Source organism: Oncorhynchus gorbuscha, linkage group LG21, assembly GCF_021184085.1.
Source record: "Oncorhynchus gorbuscha isolate QuinsamMale2020 ecotype Even-year linkage group LG21, OgorEven_v1.0, whole genome shotgun sequence".
Taxonomy (NCBI): domain Eukaryota; kingdom Metazoa; phylum Chordata; class Actinopteri; order Salmoniformes; family Salmonidae; genus Oncorhynchus; species Oncorhynchus gorbuscha.
The window spans coordinates 53,108,999-53,130,491 of record NC_060193.1 but is presented as its reverse complement, the minus strand read 5'-3'; the positions used below and the strand labels follow the sequence as shown (position 1 = coordinate 53,130,491).

At 41.1% G+C, this 21,493-nt stretch overlaps 1 protein-coding gene and 1 pseudogene across 3 annotated transcripts; one reads left to right on the top strand and one right to left on the bottom strand.

Annotated features, from left to right (window-relative positions):
* LOC124007893 overlaps nt 1-1,841 on the top strand; it is a 15,525-nt pseudogene extending 13,684 nt beyond the window's left edge.
* A 326-nt stretch (nt 1,842-2,167) lies between these two features.
* On the bottom strand, nt 2,168-21,493 carry LOC124007888 (nardilysin-like). Of its 3 annotated transcripts, none has more exons than XM_046318733.1 (32): nt 21,405-21,493; nt 20,222-20,446; nt 19,705-19,942; nt 19,510-19,591; nt 19,208-19,361; nt 19,038-19,111; nt 18,849-18,944; nt 18,460-18,582; nt 18,289-18,346; nt 18,131-18,204; nt 17,886-17,955; nt 11,754-11,831; nt 11,396-11,516; nt 10,443-10,501; nt 9,974-10,028; nt 9,788-9,892; nt 9,460-9,583; nt 7,370-7,456; nt 7,058-7,177; nt 5,331-5,382; nt 4,930-5,080; nt 4,708-4,835; nt 4,396-4,561; nt 4,234-4,265; nt 3,943-4,081; nt 3,805-3,852; nt 3,658-3,710; nt 3,402-3,485; nt 3,161-3,251; nt 2,968-3,084; nt 2,757-2,846; nt 2,168-2,471 (listed from the first exon to the last, which is right to left on the bottom strand). In XM_046318733.1, the coding sequence occupies exons 2-32, from the start codon at nt 20,419-20,421 to the stop codon at nt 2,259-2,261; spliced, it is 3,282 nt and encodes a 1,093-aa protein (XP_046174689.1). In that variant the 5' UTR covers nt 20,422-20,446; nt 21,405-21,493; the 3' UTR covers nt 2,168-2,258. The 3 variants fall into 3 exon arrangements, with proteins under 3 accessions (XP_046174689.1, XP_046174688.1, XP_046174690.1); XM_046318732.1 differs by lacking the exon at nt 21,405-21,493 and adding an exon at nt 20,600-21,397; XM_046318734.1 differs by lacking the exon at nt 21,405-21,493 and adding an exon at nt 20,600-21,397 and having other exon boundaries at nt 3,943-4,033.

The following is a 21,493-nucleotide window of genomic DNA, read 5'->3' as shown; positions in this document are numbered from 1 at the left end:
TCTCCACAGAATGTTTGATGATCAATCCCTAATGTTTTCCTGAACTTTCCAATACCTTAAATGCATTTCAATCACCCCAAAACATACTTCCTTTCAGTGGTGGAAAAAGTACCCAATTGTCATACTTGAGTAAAAGTAAAAAATACTTTAGTAGAAAATGACTTATATTAAGCAAACCAGACTGCAGGATATCCTTGTTTTTATGGATAGCCAGGGGCACACTTCAACACTCAAACATCATTTACAAACTAAGCGTGTGTGTTTAGTGAGTCTGCTAGATCAGAGGTATTAGGGAAGATCAGGGACATTCTCTTGATAAGTTTGTGAATTAGACAATTTTCCTGTCCTGCTAAACATTTAAAATGTAACTAGTACTTTTGGGTGTCAGGGAAAATTATAAGGAGTAAAACGTACATTATTTTCATTAGGAATGTGGAGTAAAAGTTGTCAACAATATAAGTAGGAAAATAAAGTACAGATAACCCTCAAACTATTTAAGTAGTACTTTAAAGTATTTTTACTTAAGTACCTTCCACTGCTTCCTTCAGACTGAAATTTGGCATTATCTGATTTGACATATTTTGTGCAATTATTGAGATAATGATTCCCCCAAGTGTCCAAACATTGTGAATCAAATAGCATGAATATGAATCAATTTGGGAAGGCTACGGTGGCTCATCCAGTGAGTGTTTTCACGCAAGTGTCTCCCCCAGAAATATTAGACTACCACTGCTCTAGAACTACCGGTTTAATTCCCCCTCTCTTTCCATCTCTATATTCAAGTGAAGTGGAATATAATGATATCATTAGACTTTTTCTTTCAGTATTTGCTTCTCTATCCAGCTTGCTATTCTCTTCGACCTCTCTGAACACCCCTTCCGTTTCTCTCACCCTTTCCTTTCAGGTGTGAATGAGTCGTCCCAGTCTCCGATCTTTTCCTGCTCTGGTTGTCCGTTCTCCTTCACGGCTCAGATCTACCTCTACAAGCACACAAAGAGATGCCACAGGGAAGAGTACGTCAGGCTGCCGAGGAGTGGAGGGATTAGATCAGAGACACAAGCACCACCCAGTGGCTCTCAGCGGTGTTCAACAACTCCAGATCACACCCAGAAACACAGAGACACAGGGAAGCCAAGACCTCACCACTGCTCTCAGTGTGGGAAGAGTTTCCATCGATCAGGAGACTTAAAGGTGCACCAACATACTCACACGGGAGAAAGGCCGTACCACTGTTCCCAGTGTGGGAAGAGGTTCAGTGTGTCAGGAAATTTAAAGACACACCAGCGTACTCACACAGGAGAGAGGCCGTATCACTGCTCTCAGTGTGGGAAGAGTTTCCATCGATCAGGAGACTTAAATGTGCACCAACGTACTCACACGGGAGAAAGGCCGTATCACTGTTCCCAGTGTGGGAAGAGGTTCAGTGTGTCAGGAAATTTAAAGAGACACCAGCGTACTCACACAGGAGAGAGGCTGTATCACTGCTCTCAGTGTGGGAAGAGTTTCCATCGATCAGGAGACACGGGAGAAAGGCCGTATCACTGTTCCCAGTGTGGGAAGAGGTTCAGTGTGTCAGGAAATTTAAAGAGACACCAGCGTACTCACACAGGAGAGAGGCTGTATCACTGCTCTCAGTGTGGGAAGAGTTTCAGAGAGTCAGGGAGTGTTAAGAGACACCAGCGTATTCACACAGGAGAGAGGCCGTGTGACAGTCAGGAAGCTTAAAAAGCGTACTCACACCTGACTGAGTCACTAGCACCAACTGAGTTACCTGTGGCATTCCAAAACTCTAAATGCCACAAATAGTTTGTTTGTTGGAATAAAAATCTAGTTTAACTGTGTGTATACCATCTTTGATTCCGCGTGTGCTGTGTGAGAGGGTGACTGCAGTGAGACATGTTGAATATGACAGGCCAGGACTCGTCCATGTTTGACCCTTACCTGAATGTTGCAGGGAGCTGCTTGCTGACTGCCAATAAGCTGTTATGAACACTTGTAGCAAGTCTACATAAGCTACACACAGATAGGACATCCCATAAAGCATTCTCCATACTGTATTGCCTTAACATGCGTAGTACCTTATAGAGGTGCCGTTCTAAAGCCTTAGGAGATATTATAGTAATGAACAAGAAGTTGTGATAGAGAGATTCAGCCCCAAAGACAGTGGTTGTGTATCTCTGAGTTTATTAGATGATGTTATGGTCAGGCAATGAAGGAGAGAGTTTGAAATAAATATCGAGAAAATATATACTGGTAGTCTATTGGATGATCTTGTGGTATGGGAAGAGGGTAAGGCTCTGGGTAAATGAAGGAATGTCCATGATGGATGTAGCGGTGGCCATCTTGGGCGAGGCGGGGAGGAAGGTCAGTTTGGACACTTCACCGTAGGATGAACTGCCACACTCTTCCTCATCCCTCTCTCCGTTGCCATCTACTGGGGGGTCGCCCTCCTCTGGCCCAAAACCTACCACCTAGGGAGGGAGGTCGATGTTAGAGCACACAGCTCTTAAACATTGGTTACACTGCTCAACTATACACACACTTTATTTTTAATTTGACCTTTATTTAACCAGGCAAGTCAGTTAAGAACATATTCTTATTTTCAATGACGGCCTGGGAACAGTGGGTTAACTGCCTGTTCAGGGGCAGAACGACAGATTTGTACCTTGTCAGCTCGGGGGTTTGAACTCAACCTTCTGGTTACTAGACCAACGCTCTAACCACTAGGCTACGCTGCCGCGTATACACACACTTACATGTACACTGAGTTTTCTGCAGTTGTGTCCGCGGTGCTCCAGATACCAGGATCCCAGCTCTGCTCTGGTCATCTGTTTCAGTGCCTCAATCTACTCACACACACACACACACACACACACACAGTCACACGTGAAACGTCTGCAGAAACTACAGCAAGCAATGTAAAATTCTGCACACCAGAAAAACTGAATTGCCCTGTGTGTGTCTCACCTCTCTGTGAAGCCTGTTGAAGACATACTGCTGTGTAACGACCTCGGCCCAGTTCCTGTCCACTTCCTCTCCCAGGTGTGTGTCCTCACACTCCTTTAGCTTGACCAGCGCAGTCACCTGTACACACACACACACCTTCAGCTTAACAAGTAAACTTCAGTACACTCGGATATATAGTCAGACACACACATACCTGTGTGTTGAAGGCACTCTCAGTCAGAGCACTCAACTTCTCTCCAAAGGAAGACAGAAACTCCTCTATCTTCAACTCTACCAGCTCAGTACTGAACGAGAGATGGAAAGAAAGAGAAGAGAGAGCCCACTGTCATTACTATAAGAGGTGTTTACAGGTCATGAGAGAGAGTACTTATAGCCTCATGAAGGCCACATCAAAATCACTGCAGTGCACAATACAGTCAGTATGAGGATCTCACTTGAACTTGGTGGCCTGTGTTTCCACTGTGACAGAGAAGCCCAGGACTCCAGACGTGTTTCTGCAGGTTGGATAAACATGATACCTGGAGGAGAAAGATTGAGAGAGGGGTTTAAGTTGACTGAGCCAATTAGAAGATGGAGGTTTGGGACACTGAGGAAGGATGGGACACTGGTTAACACTCCTACTCTTTCCAGAGGTTCCATGGTCTATTTAGTCACCAGAGAGACAGACAAGTGTGAAACACAGACACTGACCCCAGAGTCTCTTTTGTCCTGAGGAAGTCAAAGCAGGGCTCCTCCATGTGCATCTGGAATCACAACAATAGCAACAACACAGAGGTCAGAGGAAGAAGGGATGAGAGGTTAGGGGATTAAAGGATGAATGATTGTTGGTGTACTCACCACCAGCAGCTCCATCAGTGTGTGTTCTCTGAGGTTTTTCAGACCAGACTGGAGAGAGAGAAAGGAAGAGAGTGAATGAATGTCAGAGGTGAGTCAATCAGTCATGAACAGATGAATTGTACCAGTGTGTGTGTGTACCTGGTAGTAGACTGTGACCTCTGAGTTGGCATCTCCCTTGTTCAGTGCTTTGACCTTACAGAGGTGCTGTTTCAGAGGCAGCTCCACCACTCTGAACAACACAGAGACCTCTGCTGGCAACTTGGAGAACTGCAGCTTACTGACAGACAGACAGCAAAGAAAGTTATGTGTGTGTGTGTGTGTGTGTGTGTGTGTGTGTGTGTGTGTGTGTGTGTGTGTGTGTGTGTGTGTGTGTGTGTGTGTGTGTGTGTGTGTGTGTGTGTGTGTGTGTGTGTGTGTGTGTAAACTTACTCAGTGACGTACTGCAGGAACTGGATTGACTCCTGCAGGGAAAACAGATCCCACTTTAATAAATGGCAGAAATCATACAAGAGGGTTTAGTGGAAAGGGTGTGTAATGTGTGTGTGTGTGTGTGTGTGTGTGTGTGTGTGTGTGTTCTCATGGTCCAGTCACCTGGCTAGTGAAGTTCCCCTGCACCAGTCCCTCTGCATAGAGCTGAGTCTTGAAGCTTCTGCTGAACTCCATCAGTTGTTCTACAGTCAGACCACCGTCTGCCAGCGCCTGGTACTTCTCTACCATGGACCAGCGACCATGCTCCAGGACCAACAACCGCACGTCCCTGAGAGTGTGTGTTTGGTGGGGGAGAGAGAAGACAATGGTGAGATGGGACACACACCAACAAACAGACCCACACACACACACACACACACACACACACACACACACACACACACACACACACACGCACGCACGCACGTGACGTACTTGCCCAGTTTCTCAGGTCGTATGAGGATGTTGAAATAGGCCTTTTTGAGCTGCTCAGAGAACATATTGAAGACATCTTGACAGGCAGAGAAGTCAGCCAGATGGTCCAGGATCAGATGGAACAGGAGCTACAGGAGGGAACACCATCATCATCATCATCATAATCCTCATGTGTGAGTGTGGTGTGTGTGGCGCGGTACAGTGCGTCTGGGTCTAACTCACAGGCAGTTTGTGGTTGAAGCCCTTGACCTTGATAACCAGTCCGTGTTCTCCTACTGACAGCTTGTAGTCCAGCTGGGCCACGTCAGCCTCGTAGGCTGGCTCCGCTAGGTTATGACCCAGTATGTTCACTAGCAGGTCAAATAACACCAGGCTAGGGAGGGGGAGAGAGAGCAGAGAATTAGAGGAAGGGGCGGGTGGAGAGGGGTGGGAGGGAGTGAGTGAGAGAGGGGTGTTGGGGATGAGAGATTGGAGAGAGGGATGTAAGCAGAGAGAAACAGGATTAAAATACTGTGTAAAACAGTTCTGAGCTATGGCTGCATTCTCCAGAGGCTAGCAGTTTTAGCACAATCTCTACCTGTGAAACAATTGTTGGCTAATGGCTCACTAAACCCTGGACTTACTTCCTGGCTGACTGCTGGATGACCGGAGAGATGAGATGGAAGCGGATGTAAGCTGAAGGAGAGAAAGAAGAAACGATAGATCAGCAAAGGAGAGAGAGGAAACATCAGATCAACGGAGAGAGAGTAGAAATGACAGATCAATGAAAGATTATAGCTATCGACCATTTGAATTGTTCACTGTTGTCGTAACTCAAATCAAATGTTTTATAAAGCCCTTTATACGTTTAAATAATGGTTCAAAAAAAGAAATGATCAGCAGAAGAACAGTTGCCAGTAAAAAACCCCTCGAAGGAAGGAACCTATGAAGAAACCTAGAGAGGAACCAGACTTAGAGGGGTGAACCGTTTTCTACTGGCTGTACCAGATAGAGATTAAGGCAAAACTCCACCCAAAAACAATATTTTGGTATTTGTTTCACTAGTCCTTTGTTGATATAGTCCAAAAATGTGTTGCATGTCAGCAATCATGTTTTCAAGATATATCACTTTCAAAATACAGAAACACACCCAGTATGATGCAAATGATAAACTGTGACTATATCAACTATGGACTAATGAAACAAATACCAAAATAGTTTTTGGGTGGAATTTTCCTTTAAAAGAATGTGGACATTGAGGCCAGATTGTGTGTTTTATAAAGAAATTACTTTGAAACACACACACACACACACACACACACACACACACACACACACACACACACACACACACACACACTAGGGCTGGCACAATTACTGTGTGGATGAAAACCATTATGAAGGGAAAATAACTGTCATAATTATTGTTTTTTGGGGTACGAACAGGACGGCCTGGAATTTGTGCAATTGAGTCTGTTTCTGCTGTAACATGTACCCTAAACAACATGATGAAACAAGCAAGGTGCTGGAGCAAACCAGTCTTCGGGTTGCCTAGGAAACAGCAGCACACATGAAAAGAACGGGCTTGGAACCATAGAATTATCAACTAGAATAAACATTTAAGAGGATCTATATGCTTGGAACCTCTTACCCTGGCAATTTGACTGGTAAACTCACGGTTACACTAGGGATGGCTGCATGGTATTGTGATGCAATAACATCCATGCTAATGTAGAATGTTCATTCAAAGTATGTTAACTGATGTGTCTCTTGTAATGAAATGTATTTTTTTGTAACGTCAGTTGAGTTGAATCAAAGATTTTCAATTATATTGACAAGATAGTGGAGTGACCGCTCTAACAATGGAAATACATGTCCTTAAAGATGGAAGGAATTCAGGTGGGACCATTCTTGCCAATGAGAGGGCAGAATGGTCCCACCTGAACAACAGGTACAACTCTGATATAAAGTTGTTTTTTTAAGTTGGTCAAATGCATCCACTTATATCAGTGCATTTGTAACAACCTAACCATTCCTGAAAATCTATCAGATCAAATAAGCCTCACGTAGCAATTTAGCAATTACATTGTTTGTTCACCAATTTCACCACTCTCACCTCCTTTTCAAAAATTCCTAATTTCGTGGTCTTATTTTCGCAGACAGATTTTGGGCGGAGTAAACCCTCCTGTGGGTACACTCGCAGTGGCTGCCAGTCCATCCATTATGCCATCTTTGAATTGAATGGGGACGCCCATTCTATTTCTGGTATTACTATTCAAACGGTTATTACAGACATTGCGTTGGCTGGACAATTTACCGTCATCCAAAATTCCATGACCGTCATAGCCCTAACACACACACACACACACACCTTTGGGTATGTTGAACTTGTTGTCCTTCTTGTACCAGAGACATCCTCGGTCGTTGGCAGTTACTCTGACTGGCAGCTCAGTATCAGGACAGTCAGACTGCTTCAGGCTGAAATCAGTCGCTGGAAGGAAGACACAAAATATGAACACATTAGGAAGGTTCACAACACGCAAACACACAGACACACACACACACACACACACACACACACACACACACACACACACACACACACACACACACACACACACACACACACACACACACACACACACACACACACACACACACACACACACACACACACACTAACCGATGAACTTGTTCTCGACAGGGAGGTGCAGGTCAGAGTTGTGCTCAAAGTCTCCGTTCCAGCGCTCTCTCCACTCCTGTTGGATATCTGGACAGAGAAGAGAAAACTATCAGGATACCCTCTCTCTCTCTCTACATACTGGGACCATGTTGACATGATCTGGTCCTCTAATAATGCAAACACACACGGAGCCTTCAGAAAGTATTCACACCTCTTGACTTTTTCCAAGATTTGTTGTGTTACAGCCTGAACTTAAAATGTATTCAATTGAGATTTTGTGTCACTGGTCTACACACAATACCCCATAATGTCAAAGTGGAATTATGTTTTTAGACATTTTTACAAATGAATTAATAATGAAAATCTGAAATGTATTGAGTAAATACGTATTCAGCCCCTAAAAGCCTAAATACGATCAGGAGTAAACATGTGCTTAACAAGTCACATAATAAGTTGCATGGACTCTGTGTGGAATAACAGTGTTTAACATGATTTTTGAATGACTACCTCATCACTGTACCCCACACATACAATGGTCTGTAAGGTCCCTCAGTCGAGCAGTACATTTCAAGCACAGATTCAACCACAAAGACCAGGGAGGTTTTCCAATACCCAGCAAAGAAGGGCTGGTTAAATGGTAAAAAAAAACAGATTGAATATCTAAATATATTTAAGCATGGTGAAGTTATTAATTACACTTTGAATGGTGCATCAATACACCCAGTCACTACAAAGATACAGGCGTCCTTCCTAACTCAGTTGCCAGAGAGGAAGGAAACCAGTTACAGAGTTTAATGGCTGTGATAGGAGAAAACTGAGGATGTATAAACAACATTGTAGTTAGTTAACAACACTAACCTGTACAGAATAAAAAATATTCCAAAACATGCATGTTTCCATTAAGGCATTAAAGTCAAACTGAAAAACATGTGGCAAAGAAATCAACTTTATGTCCTGAACACAAAGTATTATGTTTGAGCCAAATCCAACACAACACATCACTGAGTACCACTCTTCATATTTTCAAGCATGGTGATGGCTGCATCATGTTATTGGTATGCTTGTCATTGGCATGACTAGGATAAAAAGAAACGAAATATATCTAAGCACAGGCAAAGAGGAACACCTGGTTCAGTCTGCAGTCCAACAGATACCGGGAGACAAATTCACCTTTCAGCAGGACAATAACCTAAAACACAAGGCCAATTATACACTACAGTTGTTTACCAAGACGGTATTGAAAGTTCCTGAGTGGCCTAGTTAAAGTTATGACTCGGCTTGAAAATCTATGGCAAGACCTGAAAACGTCTGTCTGGCAATGATCATCAACCAACTTGACAGAGCTTGAAGAATTTTAAAAAGAATCATGTGCAAATATTGTACAATTCAGGTGTGCAAAGCTCTGAATAGCCTTAATTTCTCAGAGCAAGAATAGGCTGACAAGTTTCAGAAGAAAGGTCTTTGTTTCTGGCCATTTTGAGCCTGTTATCAAACCCACAAATGCTGATGCTCAAGAAACTCAACTAGTCTAAAGAAGGCCAGTTTTATTACTTCTTTAATCATCACAACAGTTTTCAGCTGAACTAGCATAATTGCAAAAGGGTTTTCTAATGATCAATTAGCCATTTAAAATGATAAACTTGGATTAGCTAACACAACATGCCATTGGAACACAGGAGTGACGGTTGCTGATAATGGGCCTCTGTACGCCAATGTAAATATCCCATAAAAAATCTGCCGTTTCCAGCTACAATAGTCATTTACAACATTAACAATGTCTACACTGTATTTCTGATCAATTTGATGTTATTTTAATGGACAGAAAATGAGCTTTTCTTTCAAAAACAAGGACATTTCCTAGTGACCCCAAACTTTTGAACGGTAGTGTAGATTTAATCCCTTTTGAACTCAGGCTGGAACAAGTCAAGGGGTATGAAGACTTTCTGAAGCCACTGTAGTAGGCCCGTGTGTGTGTGTGTGTGTGTGTGTGTGTGTGTGTGTGTGTGTGTGTGTGTGTGTGTGTGTGTGTGTGTGTGTGTGTGTGTGTGTGTGTGTGTGTGTGTGTGTGTGTGTGTGTGTGTGTGTCTCACCCTCTACGCTGTAGTGTGTCCCAAACCATTTCTCCCTGAGGGGACAGTGGCCTTCGTGTTCTGGAGAGAGCAGCAACAGGTTGGATCTGTCTGGAGTCAGCAAGGACAGGGCCGCACTGATCACCTACACACACAATAAATACTTTATTTGAATCAACAAATTACATTCAAGAAGGTTTCAAACATTTCAAAGGTCTTTGTATGCATAGACACTTAAGGATACAGAAAGCACCTTCTCCAAACAGCACATACACATACACACACACCAGGTTAGCTTCGTAAGCAAGGAAAGGGCCGCAACGATCACCTAAACACACACAGTCCGTACCTCAGGTGAATACTGGAACATGAGCTGGTCTCCGGTGAGGAAGTGTTCTTTAGGAAACAGCTGCATGTTCTCACAGATATCCTCCACATACTCTATAGGGTCCGTCTGAAACACACAGGGGTGCATCGTTTGGTTGGAATTCATTCCTGTACTTGTAGATAGGAGGAGAATGTTAGTAGTATTTACCTGTTCCTGGTAGTGAAACTCATTGGCTTCAATCTTTTGAATCTCCTCATAGATCCTACAAACATAGAGAGAGAGGCAGAGGGAGAGAGGCAGAGGGAGAGAGGCAGAGGGAGAGAGGCAGAGGCAGAGGGAGAGACAGAGGGAGAGAGGCAGAGGGAGAGAGGCAGAGGGAGAGAGACAGAGGGAGAGAGACAGAGGGAGAGAGGCAGAGGGAGAGAGGCAGAGGGAGAGAGGCAGAGGGAGAGAGGCAGAGGGAGAGAGGCAGAGGGAGAGAGGCAGAGGGAGAGAGGCAGAGGGAGAGAGGCAGAGGGAGAGAGGCAGAGGGAGAGAGGCAGAGGGAGAGATAGAGAGAGAGACAGAGAGCGAGCGAGATGGAGAGAGAGAGAGAGATAGTCATATACTGTATAAATAAAGCACATATTCTGCATTTCACATGCCTATAATGAAGCCCTAATCACACAGACATTACCTTTGTTGGGGGCCCAGGCTCTGTAGCATCTTGAGATACTGGAAGACCAGGTGAGCCACCTGTAGAGAAACACAGATAATGTGTGTTCTGTGTACCAAACCTTTTACTATACTGTTGAGTACCAAAAGTGCTCACAAGAATAGTAAGCCAACTACAATTCAGAGAAGTGAGGAAATGTTGCCAGTCCTCACTTGTAAAAATACTATTTTAGGCTTCACGGTTTGGTTTATAACTAGGGTTAGGGTTATAATTAGGGTTAGGGTTATAATTAGGGTTAGGTTTATAACTAGGGTTAGGTTTATAACTAGGGTTAGGGTTATAATTAGGGTTAGGTTTATAACTAGGGTTAGGTTTATAACTAGGGTTAGGGTTATAATTAGGGTTAGGGTTATAATTAGGGTTAGGTTTATAACTAGGGTTAGGTTTATAACTAGGGTTAGGGTTATAATTAGGGTTAGGTTTATAACTAGGGTTAGGTTTATAATTAGGGTTAGGGTTATAATTAGGGTTAGGTTTATAACTAGGGTTAGGTTTATAACTAGGGTTAGGGTTATAATTAGGGTTAGGTTTATAACTAGGGTTAGGTTTATAACTAGGGTTAGGGTTATAACTAGGGTTAGGGTTATAATTAGGGTTAGGTTTATAACTAGGGTTAGGTTTATAACTAGGGTTAGGGTTATAATTAGGGTTAGGGTTATAATTAGGGTTAGGTTTATAACTAGGGTTAGGGTTATAATTAGGGTTAGGTTTATAACTAGGGCTAGGGTTATAACTAGGGTTAGGGTTATAATTAGGGTTAGGTTTATAACTAGGGTTAGGGTTATAATTAGGGTTAGGGTTATAATTAGGGTTAGGGTTATAATTAGTGTTAGGGTTATAATTAGGGTTAGGGTTATAATTAGGGTTCGGGAAAATAGGACTTTGAATGGATGTGTGAGTGAGTGTGTACCAACCTGGTAGAAGTTCTGGAATCCTTGGTCAGTGAGTGTGATGGAGATAGAGAAGATGGAGTAGGTAGAGTTCTGGTCAAAGCCTGTTTCACTGTTCCCTCCAAACAGAGCCATGGCCCAGCACCTACACACACACACACACACACACACACACACACACACACACACACACACACACACACACACACACACACACACACACACACACACACACACACACACACACACACACACACACACACACACACACACACACACACACACACACACCTCAGCACCTAAGTACAGTTGCCACATAAACATTGCTATAAAACGGTGCATTGTGGGTTATGCAGTCCTGTGTGCTGTAGTTCTGACTCACTTCCTCCTGAGAATTGATAGGATGCTGCCTGTGCCCTCGTGACCAATCAGCCAAGAGATGTAGTGGAGAGGCTTCACCCTGAGAAAGAGAGAGAGAGAGTTGGAGCGAGAACGGGATGGGGGGACGAAGAGAGGCAGAAAGAATGAGGCAGAGAGAGAGGTGCATCATCAACTGTAGTAGCTCTCCTGTAGTTCCTGTTATAAAGCTGTATTAGCTGTATTACATGTAATATCTGTAGTAGCTGTATTATCTGTAGTAGCTGTATTATCTGTACTATCTGTATTATCTGTAGTAGCTGTATTATCTGTAGTAGCTGCATTATCTGTAATAGCTGTACTATCTGTTGTAGCTGTATTATCTGTAATAGCTATATTATCTGTAGTAGCTCTACTATCTGTAGTAGCTCTACTATCTGTAGTAGCTCTACTATCTGTACTATCTGTATTATCTGTAATAGCTATATTATCTGTACTATCTGTATTATCTGTAGTAGCTGTATTATCTGGAGAAGCTGTATTATCTGTACTATCTGTATTATCTGTACTATCTGTAGTAGCTGTATTATCTGTAGTAGCTGTATTATCTGTAATAGCTGTACTATCTGTAGTAGCTGTATTATCTGTAATAGCTGTACTATCTGTTGTAGCTGTATTATCTGTAATAGCTCTATTATCTGGAGTAGCTGTATTATATGTAGTAGCTGTATTATCTGTAGTAGCTGTATTATCTGTAGTAGCTGTATTATCTGTAGTAGCTGTACTATCTGTAGTAGCTGTATTATCTGTAGTAGCTGTATTATCTGTAGTAGCTGTATTATCTGGAGTAGCTGTACTATCTGTAATAGCTCTATTATCTGTAGTAGCTGTACTATCTGTAATAGCTGTATTATCTGGAGTAGCTGTATTATCTGTAATAGCTGTATTATCTGGAGTCGCTGTATTATCTGTAGTAGCTGTATTATCTGGAGTAGCTGTACTATCTGTAATAGCTCTATTATCTGTAGTAGCTGTACTATCTGTAATAGCTGTATTATCTGTAATAGCTCTATTATCTGTAGTAGCTGTACTATCTGTAATAGCTGTATTATCTGGAGTAGCTGTATTATCTGTAATAGCTGTATTATCTGGAGTCGCTGTATTATCTGGAGTGGCTGTATTATCTGTACTATCTGTATTATCTGTAATAGCTATATTATCTGTTGTAGCTGGACTATCTGTATTATCTGTAATAGCTATATTATCTGTTGTAGCTGTATTATCTGTATTATCTGTACTATCTGTATTATCTGTAATAGCTATATTATCTGTTGTAGCTGGACTATCTGTATTATCTGTAATAGCTATATTATCTGTTGTAGCTGTATTATCTGTATTATCTGTACTATCTGTATTATCTGTAGTAGCTGTACTATCTGTAATAGCTCTATTATCTGGAGTAGCTGTATTATATGTAGTAGCTGTATTATCTGTAGTAGCTGTATTATCTGTAATAGCTGTATTATCTGTAGTAGCTGTATTATCTGTAGTAGCTGTATTATCTGTAATAGCTGTATTATCTGTAATAGCTGTATTATCTGTAGTAGCTGTACTATCTGTAATAGCTCTATTATCTGGAGTAGCTGTATTATATGTAGTAGCTGTATTATCTGTAGTAGCTGTATTATCTGTAATAGCTGTATTATCTGTAGTAGCTGTATTATCTGTAGTAGCTGTATTATCTGTAATAGCTGTATTATCTGTAATAGCTGTATTATCTGTAGTAGCTGTATTATCTGTAGTAGCTGTATTATCTGTAGCTGTAGCTGTATTATCTGCTGTATTATCTGTAGTAGCTGTATTATCTGTAGTAGCTGTATTATCTGTAATAGCTGTATTATCTGTAATAGCTGTATTATCTGTAGTAGCTGTATTATCTGTAATAGCTGTATTATCTAGCTGTATTATCTGTAGTAGCTGTATTATCTGTAGTAGCTGTATTATCTGTAGTAGCTGTATTATCTGTAGTAGCTGTATTATCTGTAGTAGCTGTATTATCTGTAGTAGCTGTATTATCTGTAGTAGCTGTATTATCTGTAGCTGTATTATCTGTATTATCTGTAGCTGTACTATCTGTATTATCTGTAATAGCTGTATTATCTGTAATAGCTGTATTATCTGTAGTAGCTGTATTATCTGTAATAGCTGTATTATCTGTAATAGCTGTATTATCTGTAGTAGCTGTATTATCTGTAATAGCTGTATTATCTGTGTATCTGTAGTAGCTGTATTATCTGTATTAGCTGTATTATCTGTAATAGCTGTATTATCTGTAGTAGCTGTATTATCTGTAGTAGCTGTATTATCTGTAGTAGCTGTATTATCTGGAGTCGCTGTATTATCTGGAGTGGCTGTATTATCTGTAATAGCTGTATTATCTGTAGTAGCTGTATTATCTGTAATAGCTGTATTATCTGGAGTAGCTGTATTATCTGTAATAGCTGTATTATCTGTAGTAGCTGTATTATCTGGAGTAGCTGTATTATATGAAGTAGCTGTATTATCTGTACTATCTGTATTATCTGTAATAGCTGTATTATCTGTATTATCTGTACTATCTGTAGTAGCTGTACTATCTGTAATAGCTCTATTATCTGTAGTATCTGTAGTAGCTGTATTATCTGTATTATCTGTAGTAGCTGTATTATCTGTAGTAGCTGTATTATCTGTAATAGCTGTATTATCTGTTGTAGCTGTATTATCTGTATTATCTGTACTATCTGTATTATCTGTAGTAGCTGTACTATCTGTAATAGCTCTATTATCTGTAGTAGCTGTATTATCTGTAGTAGCTGTATTATCTATAGTAGCTGTATTATCTGTAGTAGCTGTATTATCTGTAGTAGCTGTATTATCTGTAGTAGCTGTATTATGTGTATTAGCTGTATTATCTGTAGTAGCTGTAGTATCTGTAGTAGCTGTATTATCTGTATTAGCTGTATTATCTGTATTATCTGTATTAGCTGTATTATCTGTAGTAGCTGTATTATCTGTAGTAGCTGTATTATCTGTAGTAGCTGTATTATCTGTAGTAGCTGTATTATCTGTATTAGCTGTATTATCTGTAGTAGCTGTATTATCTGTATTATCTGTAGTAGCTGTATTATCTGTAGTAGCTGTATTATCTGTAGTAGCTGTATTATCTGTAATAGCTCTATTATATGTAGTAGCTGTACTATCTGTAATATCTGTATTATCTGTAGTAGCTATATTATCTGTAGTAGCTGTATTATCTGTAGTAGCTGTATTATCTGTAATAGCTGTATTATCTGTAGTAGCTGTATTATCTGTAGTAGCTGTACTTTCTGTAATAGCTGTAATAGCTGTATTATCTGTAATAGCTGTATTATCTGTAATAGCTGTATTATCTGTAATAGCTGTATTATCTGTAGTAGCTGTATTATCTGTACTATCTGTAATAGCTCTATTATCTGGAGTAGCTGTATTATCTGTAATAGCTGTATTATCTGTAGTAGCTGTATTATCTGTAATAGCTGTATTATCTGTAGTAGCTGTATTATCTGTAGTAGCTGTATTATCTGTAGTAGCTGTATTATCTGTAGTAGCTGTATTATCTGTAGTAGCTGTATTATCTGTAGTAGCTGTATTATCTGTAGTAGCTGTATTATCTGTAGTAGCTGTATTATCTGTAATAGCTGTATTATCTGTAATAGCTGTATTATCTGTAGTAGCTGTATTATCTGTAGTAGCTGTATTATCTGTAGTAGCTGTATTATCTGGAGTCGCTGTATTATCTGGAGTGGCTGTATTATCTGTAATAGCTGTATTATCTGTATTATCTGTACTATCTGTATTATCTGGAGTAGCTGTATTATATGAAGTAGCTGTATTATCTGTACTATCTGTATTATCTGTAATAGCTGTATTATCTGTATTATCTGTACTATCTGTATTATCTGTAGTAGCTGTACTATCTGTAATAGCTCTATTATCTGTAGTATCTGTAGTAGCTGTATTATCTGTATTATCTGTAGTAGCTGTATTATCTGTAGTAGCTGTATTATCTGTAATAGCTGTATTATCTGTTGTAGCTGTATTATCTGTATTATCTGTACTATCTGTATTATCTGTAGTAGCTGTACTATCTGTAATAGCTCTATTATCTGTAGTAGCTGTATTATCTGTAGTAGCTGTATTATCTATAGTAGCTGTATTATGTGTATTAGCTGTATTATCTGTAGTAGCTGTAGTATCTGTAGTAGCTGTATTATCTGTATTAGCTGTATTATCTGTATTATCTGTAGTAGCTGTATTATCTGTAGTAGCTGTATTATCTGTAGTAGCTGTATTATCTGTAGTAGCTGTATTATCTGTAGTAGCTGTATTATCTGTATTAGCTGTATTATCTGTAGTAGCTGTATTATCTGTAGTATCTGTAGTAGCTGTATTATCTGTAGTAGCTGTATTATCTGTAATAGCTGTATTATATGGAGTAGCTGTACTATCTGTAATATCTGTATTATCTGTAGTAGCTATATTATCTGTAGTAGCTGTATTATCTGTAGTAGCTGTATTATCTGTAATAGCTGTATTATCTGTATTATCTGTACTATCTGTATTATCTGTAATAGCTGTATTATCTGTATTATCTGTACTATCTGTATTATCTGTAGTAGCTGTACTATCTGTAATAGCTCTATTATCTGTAGTATCTGTAGTAGCTGTATTATCTGTATTATCTGTAGTAGCTGTATTATCTGTAGTAGCTGTATTATCTGTAATAGCTGTATTATCTGTTGTAGCTGTATTATCTGTATTATCTGTACTATCTGTATTATCTGTAGTAGCTGTACTATCTGTAATAGCTCTATTATCTGTAGTAGCTGTATTATCTGTAGTAGCTGTATTATCTATAGTAGCTGTATTATGTGTATTAGCTGTAGTATCTGTAGTAGCTGTATTATCTGTATTAGCTGTATTATCTGTATTATCTGTAGTAGCTGTATTATCTGTAGTAGCTGTATTATCTGTATTATCTGTACTATCTGTATTATCTGCTGTATTAATAGCTGTATTATCTGTATTATCTGTAGCTGTATTATCTGTATTATCTGTAGTAGCTGTATCTATCTGTATTATAAGTAGCTCTATTATCTGTATTATCTGTAGTAGCTGTATTATCTGTAGTAGCTGTATTATCTGTAGTAGCTGTATTATCTGTAATAGCTGTATTATCTGTATTATTGTAGCTGTATTATCTGCTCTATTATTATCTGTACTATCTGTATTATCTGTATTAGTAGCTGTATTATAGTAGCTATAGCTGTATTATCTGTTGTAGCTGTATTATCTGTATTATCTGTACTATCTGTATTATCTATTATCTGTAGCTCTATTAGCTGTATTATCTGTAGTAGCTGTATTATCTATAGTAGCTGTATTATGTGTATTAGCTGTATTATCTGTAGTAGCTGTAGTATCTGTAGTAGCTGTATTAGCTGTATTATCTGTATTATCTGTAGTAGCTGTATTATCTGTAGTAGCTGTATTATCTGTACTAGTAGCTGTATTATCTGTATTATCTGCTGTATTATCTGTAGTAGCTGTATTATCTGTAGTAGCTGTATTATCTGTATTATCTGTAGTAGCTGTATTATCTGTAGTAGCTGTATTATCTGTAGTAGCTGTATTATCTGTAATAGCTGTATTATATCTGTAGTAGCTGTATTATCTATCTGTAATATCTGTATTATCTGTAGTAGCTGTATTATCTATATTATCTGTAGTATTATCTAGCTGTATTATCTGTAGTAGCTGTATTATCTGTAGTAGCTGTATTATCTGTAATAGCTGTATTATCTGTAGTAGCTGTATTATCTGTAGTAGCTGTACTTTCTGTAATAGCTGTAATAGCTGTATTATCTGTAATAGCTGTATTATCTGTAATAGCTGTATTATCTGTAATAGCTGTATTATCTGTAGCTGTATTATCTGTTGTAGCGGTATTATCTGTAGTAGCTCTATTATATGGAGTAGCTGTACTATCTGTAATAGCTGTATTATCTATAGTAGCTATATTATCTGTAGTAGCTGCACTATCTGTAATAGCTGTATTATATCTAGTTGTGTTTCTTACCTGTAGTGTTTCTCCTGAGGGGGCAGGGACCAGGTGATGGTCAGAGCATGGACCTTCCTCACAGGAACAACTGAAACACACAGCTATGTCTTACTACACTTGTGAGCGTATCTTTTTGGGAATCAACAATTGATTCCCATTCAAAATCCTGTTTTCAGTGAGCTGATGAACTGAAGCAGTATGGCTCTAATGGAGATCAGGAGAGAAGGCTGTGCAGGTCAGCTCAATAAAGCAGGTGTTCCTACCTCTGTACAGCTTGTTGAAGGCTGGAGTATCAAAGGGATCCAGAAGCTCAGAGAAGTCCGGCTTGGTCTGAGCACTGAGGAACAGGGTTCAGTAAGTGTTCGCTAAATGGCCATATGATATTTGAATGGTGAGGGATTTTTGTACAGCTGAGACTCACTTGTTGGGCACTCCACTGAAGATCTCCTTCACCCACTCCTCTAGAGTGTCCAGCTTCTCTACACACACACACACACACACAGACACACCGACAGAGGAGGACAACAGAGTTACATGTGTGACTGCGCGGCAAGGTCGTGTGTGTGTATGTGTGTGTGTGAGTGCGAGTCACCTTTAGACTGCACAGCCAGGGTCATGTAGTGGGCAGAGTAATGTCTCTTCCAGAAGGAGCGGAGCCTCTTGTAAACGTTGATCTTCTTTTTCCTGGGCTCTGTCTTCAGAGTCTGGGCGTTACCTGGGGAAACCATGACAACCACCGGGTGAAACCATGACAACAGCTCAGCCACATACCACAATAACACAACATCTGTCTCTCCTTTACACATGACAACACAGTACACAGAGTAGTTTTTGTGTGTGTGTGTGTGTGTGTGTGTGTGTGTGTGTGTGTGTGTGTGTGTGTGTGTGTGTGTGTGTGTGTGTGTGTGTGTGTGTGTGTGTGTGTGTGTGTGTGTGTGTGTGTGTGTGTGTGTGTGTGTGTGTGTGTGTGTCTGCCCTCACCCCAGCAGAACTTGCCCATGGGGTGACCTGGCTTCGCTAGACTCCCAAACAACATCTCTTTCCTGTGAGAGTCAGACGGCTTGGCCAGTTGGTACTCTGATAAAAGAGAGAAGGGGGAGCAGGTCACTACATAACCAGTGCATAAGGTCTGAATAAAGTCAACATTTTTTCCCCCAGAATGCCTCTCACCGGAGTCGACAGCTTCCACCTCCCTGTCGATGGCGTCTCGGATCATCAGAGGACAGATGAAAAACTGGGCCCATCTGGAGAGAGCCAATCACAGACAGGTACAGAGTCAGATGGACTAATCAGAATCAAGAGACAAGGCACAGAGACTATAATGGTGGTGTGTTGCTGACCTGTCCAGAGCCTCTCTGAATTTCTTTCTCTGGACGTCAAACTGGAAGACGGTTCTCTCACAGTCCGTGGAGGCGTTGTCACTGCCCCCATGTTTCTTCAGGAAGGCATCGAAACCATTCTCTGATGGGTACTTCTCACTGCCCATGAACACCACTACAGGAGGAGAGGAGGAGAGGAGAGGAGGGAGAGGAGAGGGGGAGGAGAGGAGAGTCTGTTTTATATCCCCTTGTGTCACAAACACAGCATTGCACCAGATTTATCACAACAAAACAATCTCATCCTTAAGGGCCATCATACTCACTGTGTTCCAGGAAGTGGGCGAGGCCTGGGAGGTCATTGGGGTCACTGAAGCTGCCAATACCCACACACAGCGCTGCAGCAGACTGACACACACACACGCAAACACACACACACATAAACAAACACACAATCATCAACACCCTTATTACTATTGCTGCTAATGTGCTGTTATTTCCTCTTCAGGTCACCCTCTCACCTGTTTCTCTGAGTGTCCCTTCTTCCTCTTCCCTCCATCCTCGTCATCCTCAAAGTCACAGTCCTTGTCATCCTCCTCTTCTTCAGACTCTTCCTCTGTTTCCTCTCCTGAGTCTTCTTCCTCCTCTTCCTCCTCCCCCAGTTCCTCCTCCTCCTCTGATTCGTCATCTCCAGAAGAGGCAGGACCAGTGAAGTCTGAAATTAGCAGAACTCGAAGCCCATTGGTCAGCTCGATGTACCTGTGGGAGGGGTTAGACAGAGGTAAACACTATTCTCTTATTCTAAGATGCTGACACAACCACCCACACAGTTTGGCCCTCCGAAACTGTGTGCTTCAGTTGGTTTCAAATGACAGCAGGATGTCTGGTTTACACCGCTCCTTGGCCAACACGTGACCTGTTACGCCCCCAGACACCCTGCAGAGTCTCGCAGACAGACGGACAGACGGACGGACGGACGAACGGAAAGAAAAGGTCTCTCTCTCACACGTTGGTGTGTAAGGTAAACATTGATGTTACCTGTACTGTTTGGGGTCACTAGGGGACTTGATGATCTCCGGGTCTCCAGTGTTCTCTCCTCCACCATCCCCTGCTTCCTGGACTTGGACCTTTGGCTCTGGCTCAGCTTCCTCTCTTTCTTCTTCTCGTTCCTCCCCTCGGTCCGGTCCGGTACTAGAGCCACTGGCCGAGGTACTTCTGGACTTGTTGGTATGTGGCATTCTGAATTGCGACGACACTTTGGCACTGTGAGGTGACAACAGCGGGCCACGGTGAATAGGACACAGGGAAACCAATAGACAGGTTATTAAACTCAGGTTATTAAACTCCAGGTCTGGAGGGACTCTTCTCTACTTGGAAGTTCATTCATGTCACTGATCGGGCAGAGAGTCCATTCACCTTGGGTGCCAGGTCTGAGTCAGTCCCTGATTAGCAGGGAAGGATGACAACCACAGGGGTTTAGGTCCTGCAGGTCTGGAACTGAATGGCCCTGCTCTACTGGCCAACACCGTGACACAGCGTGTCACTCTAAGGACAGCAATGGTGATGAGCTGGATTTAATTTAATTTAAAATGATTGCTTAAGCTAGGCTACTGAGTAAATATTTCATTTTAATGACAGATCTGTCAAGAAGTGACAGTGATTGAAAGTAAGACTCTGCGAAGCAAACATCTATGTATTAGTTTGATCAGCTGTCAAAAAAGTATTATCATGACAGACAGTCAACAGATGTAATGGGGGGGCGACGGGCGACGGGCGACAATACATCTATTCACCCAACGCCTGTCTGGTTTGTTCGCCCGTATTCAGCTGTGTCAGCTACAAAACAACAACCCTAGTCCCCAAGTGCCCTACACTCGCCTCACTGCGGGCTTTATGTAGGCTCAGTCAGCACTGCAAGTCAGCCAACTTATATCGCTAGCAGCAAACTGTAGCAAGCGAGTCACCTGTTACAAAATGGCAATAATATGAAAGATACAGTAACACAGATATAGGCTACATCACCATGATCGACCGACAAGTCTATCAAAAAGCCTCAGACTTTTCTAGGCTAGCGACTCACACAATACATGTCAAACCCCACCCAACGTTTCTACTACGGGAACGTATACTTCAAATTGGTTCTATGTCCTAAAATTAATCTTATATTTGGTCAAGTTTGACAGCTAACGAAGTAGCGTTGGTCCCGGCGATGTTTCCATACCTTGCTTCTTGATATCACAGGGATGGAACCTAGCGTTTTCTCTGCATATGGTAGGATGATTATTTTGCTATAAGGAGCGCCTTGATTCG

What these genes read in the sequence shown, in the direction of transcription:
- LOC124007888 (XM_046318733.1), bottom strand. Translation starts at nt 20,421, where the DNA reads ATGCCACATACCAACAAGTCCAGAAGTACCTCGGCCAGTGGCTCTAGT. An exon ending in GACACACTACAGCGTAGAGG is followed by an intron (nt 7,457 to 9,459) that starts GTGAGACACACA and finishes TTCTCTGTCCAG; the next exon opens with ATATCCAACAGGAGTGGAGA. An exon ending in CGACCTGAGAAACTGGGCAA is followed by an intron (nt 4,562 to 4,707) that starts GTACGTCACGTG and finishes ACACACTCTCAG; the next exon opens with GGACGTGCGGTTGTTGGTCC.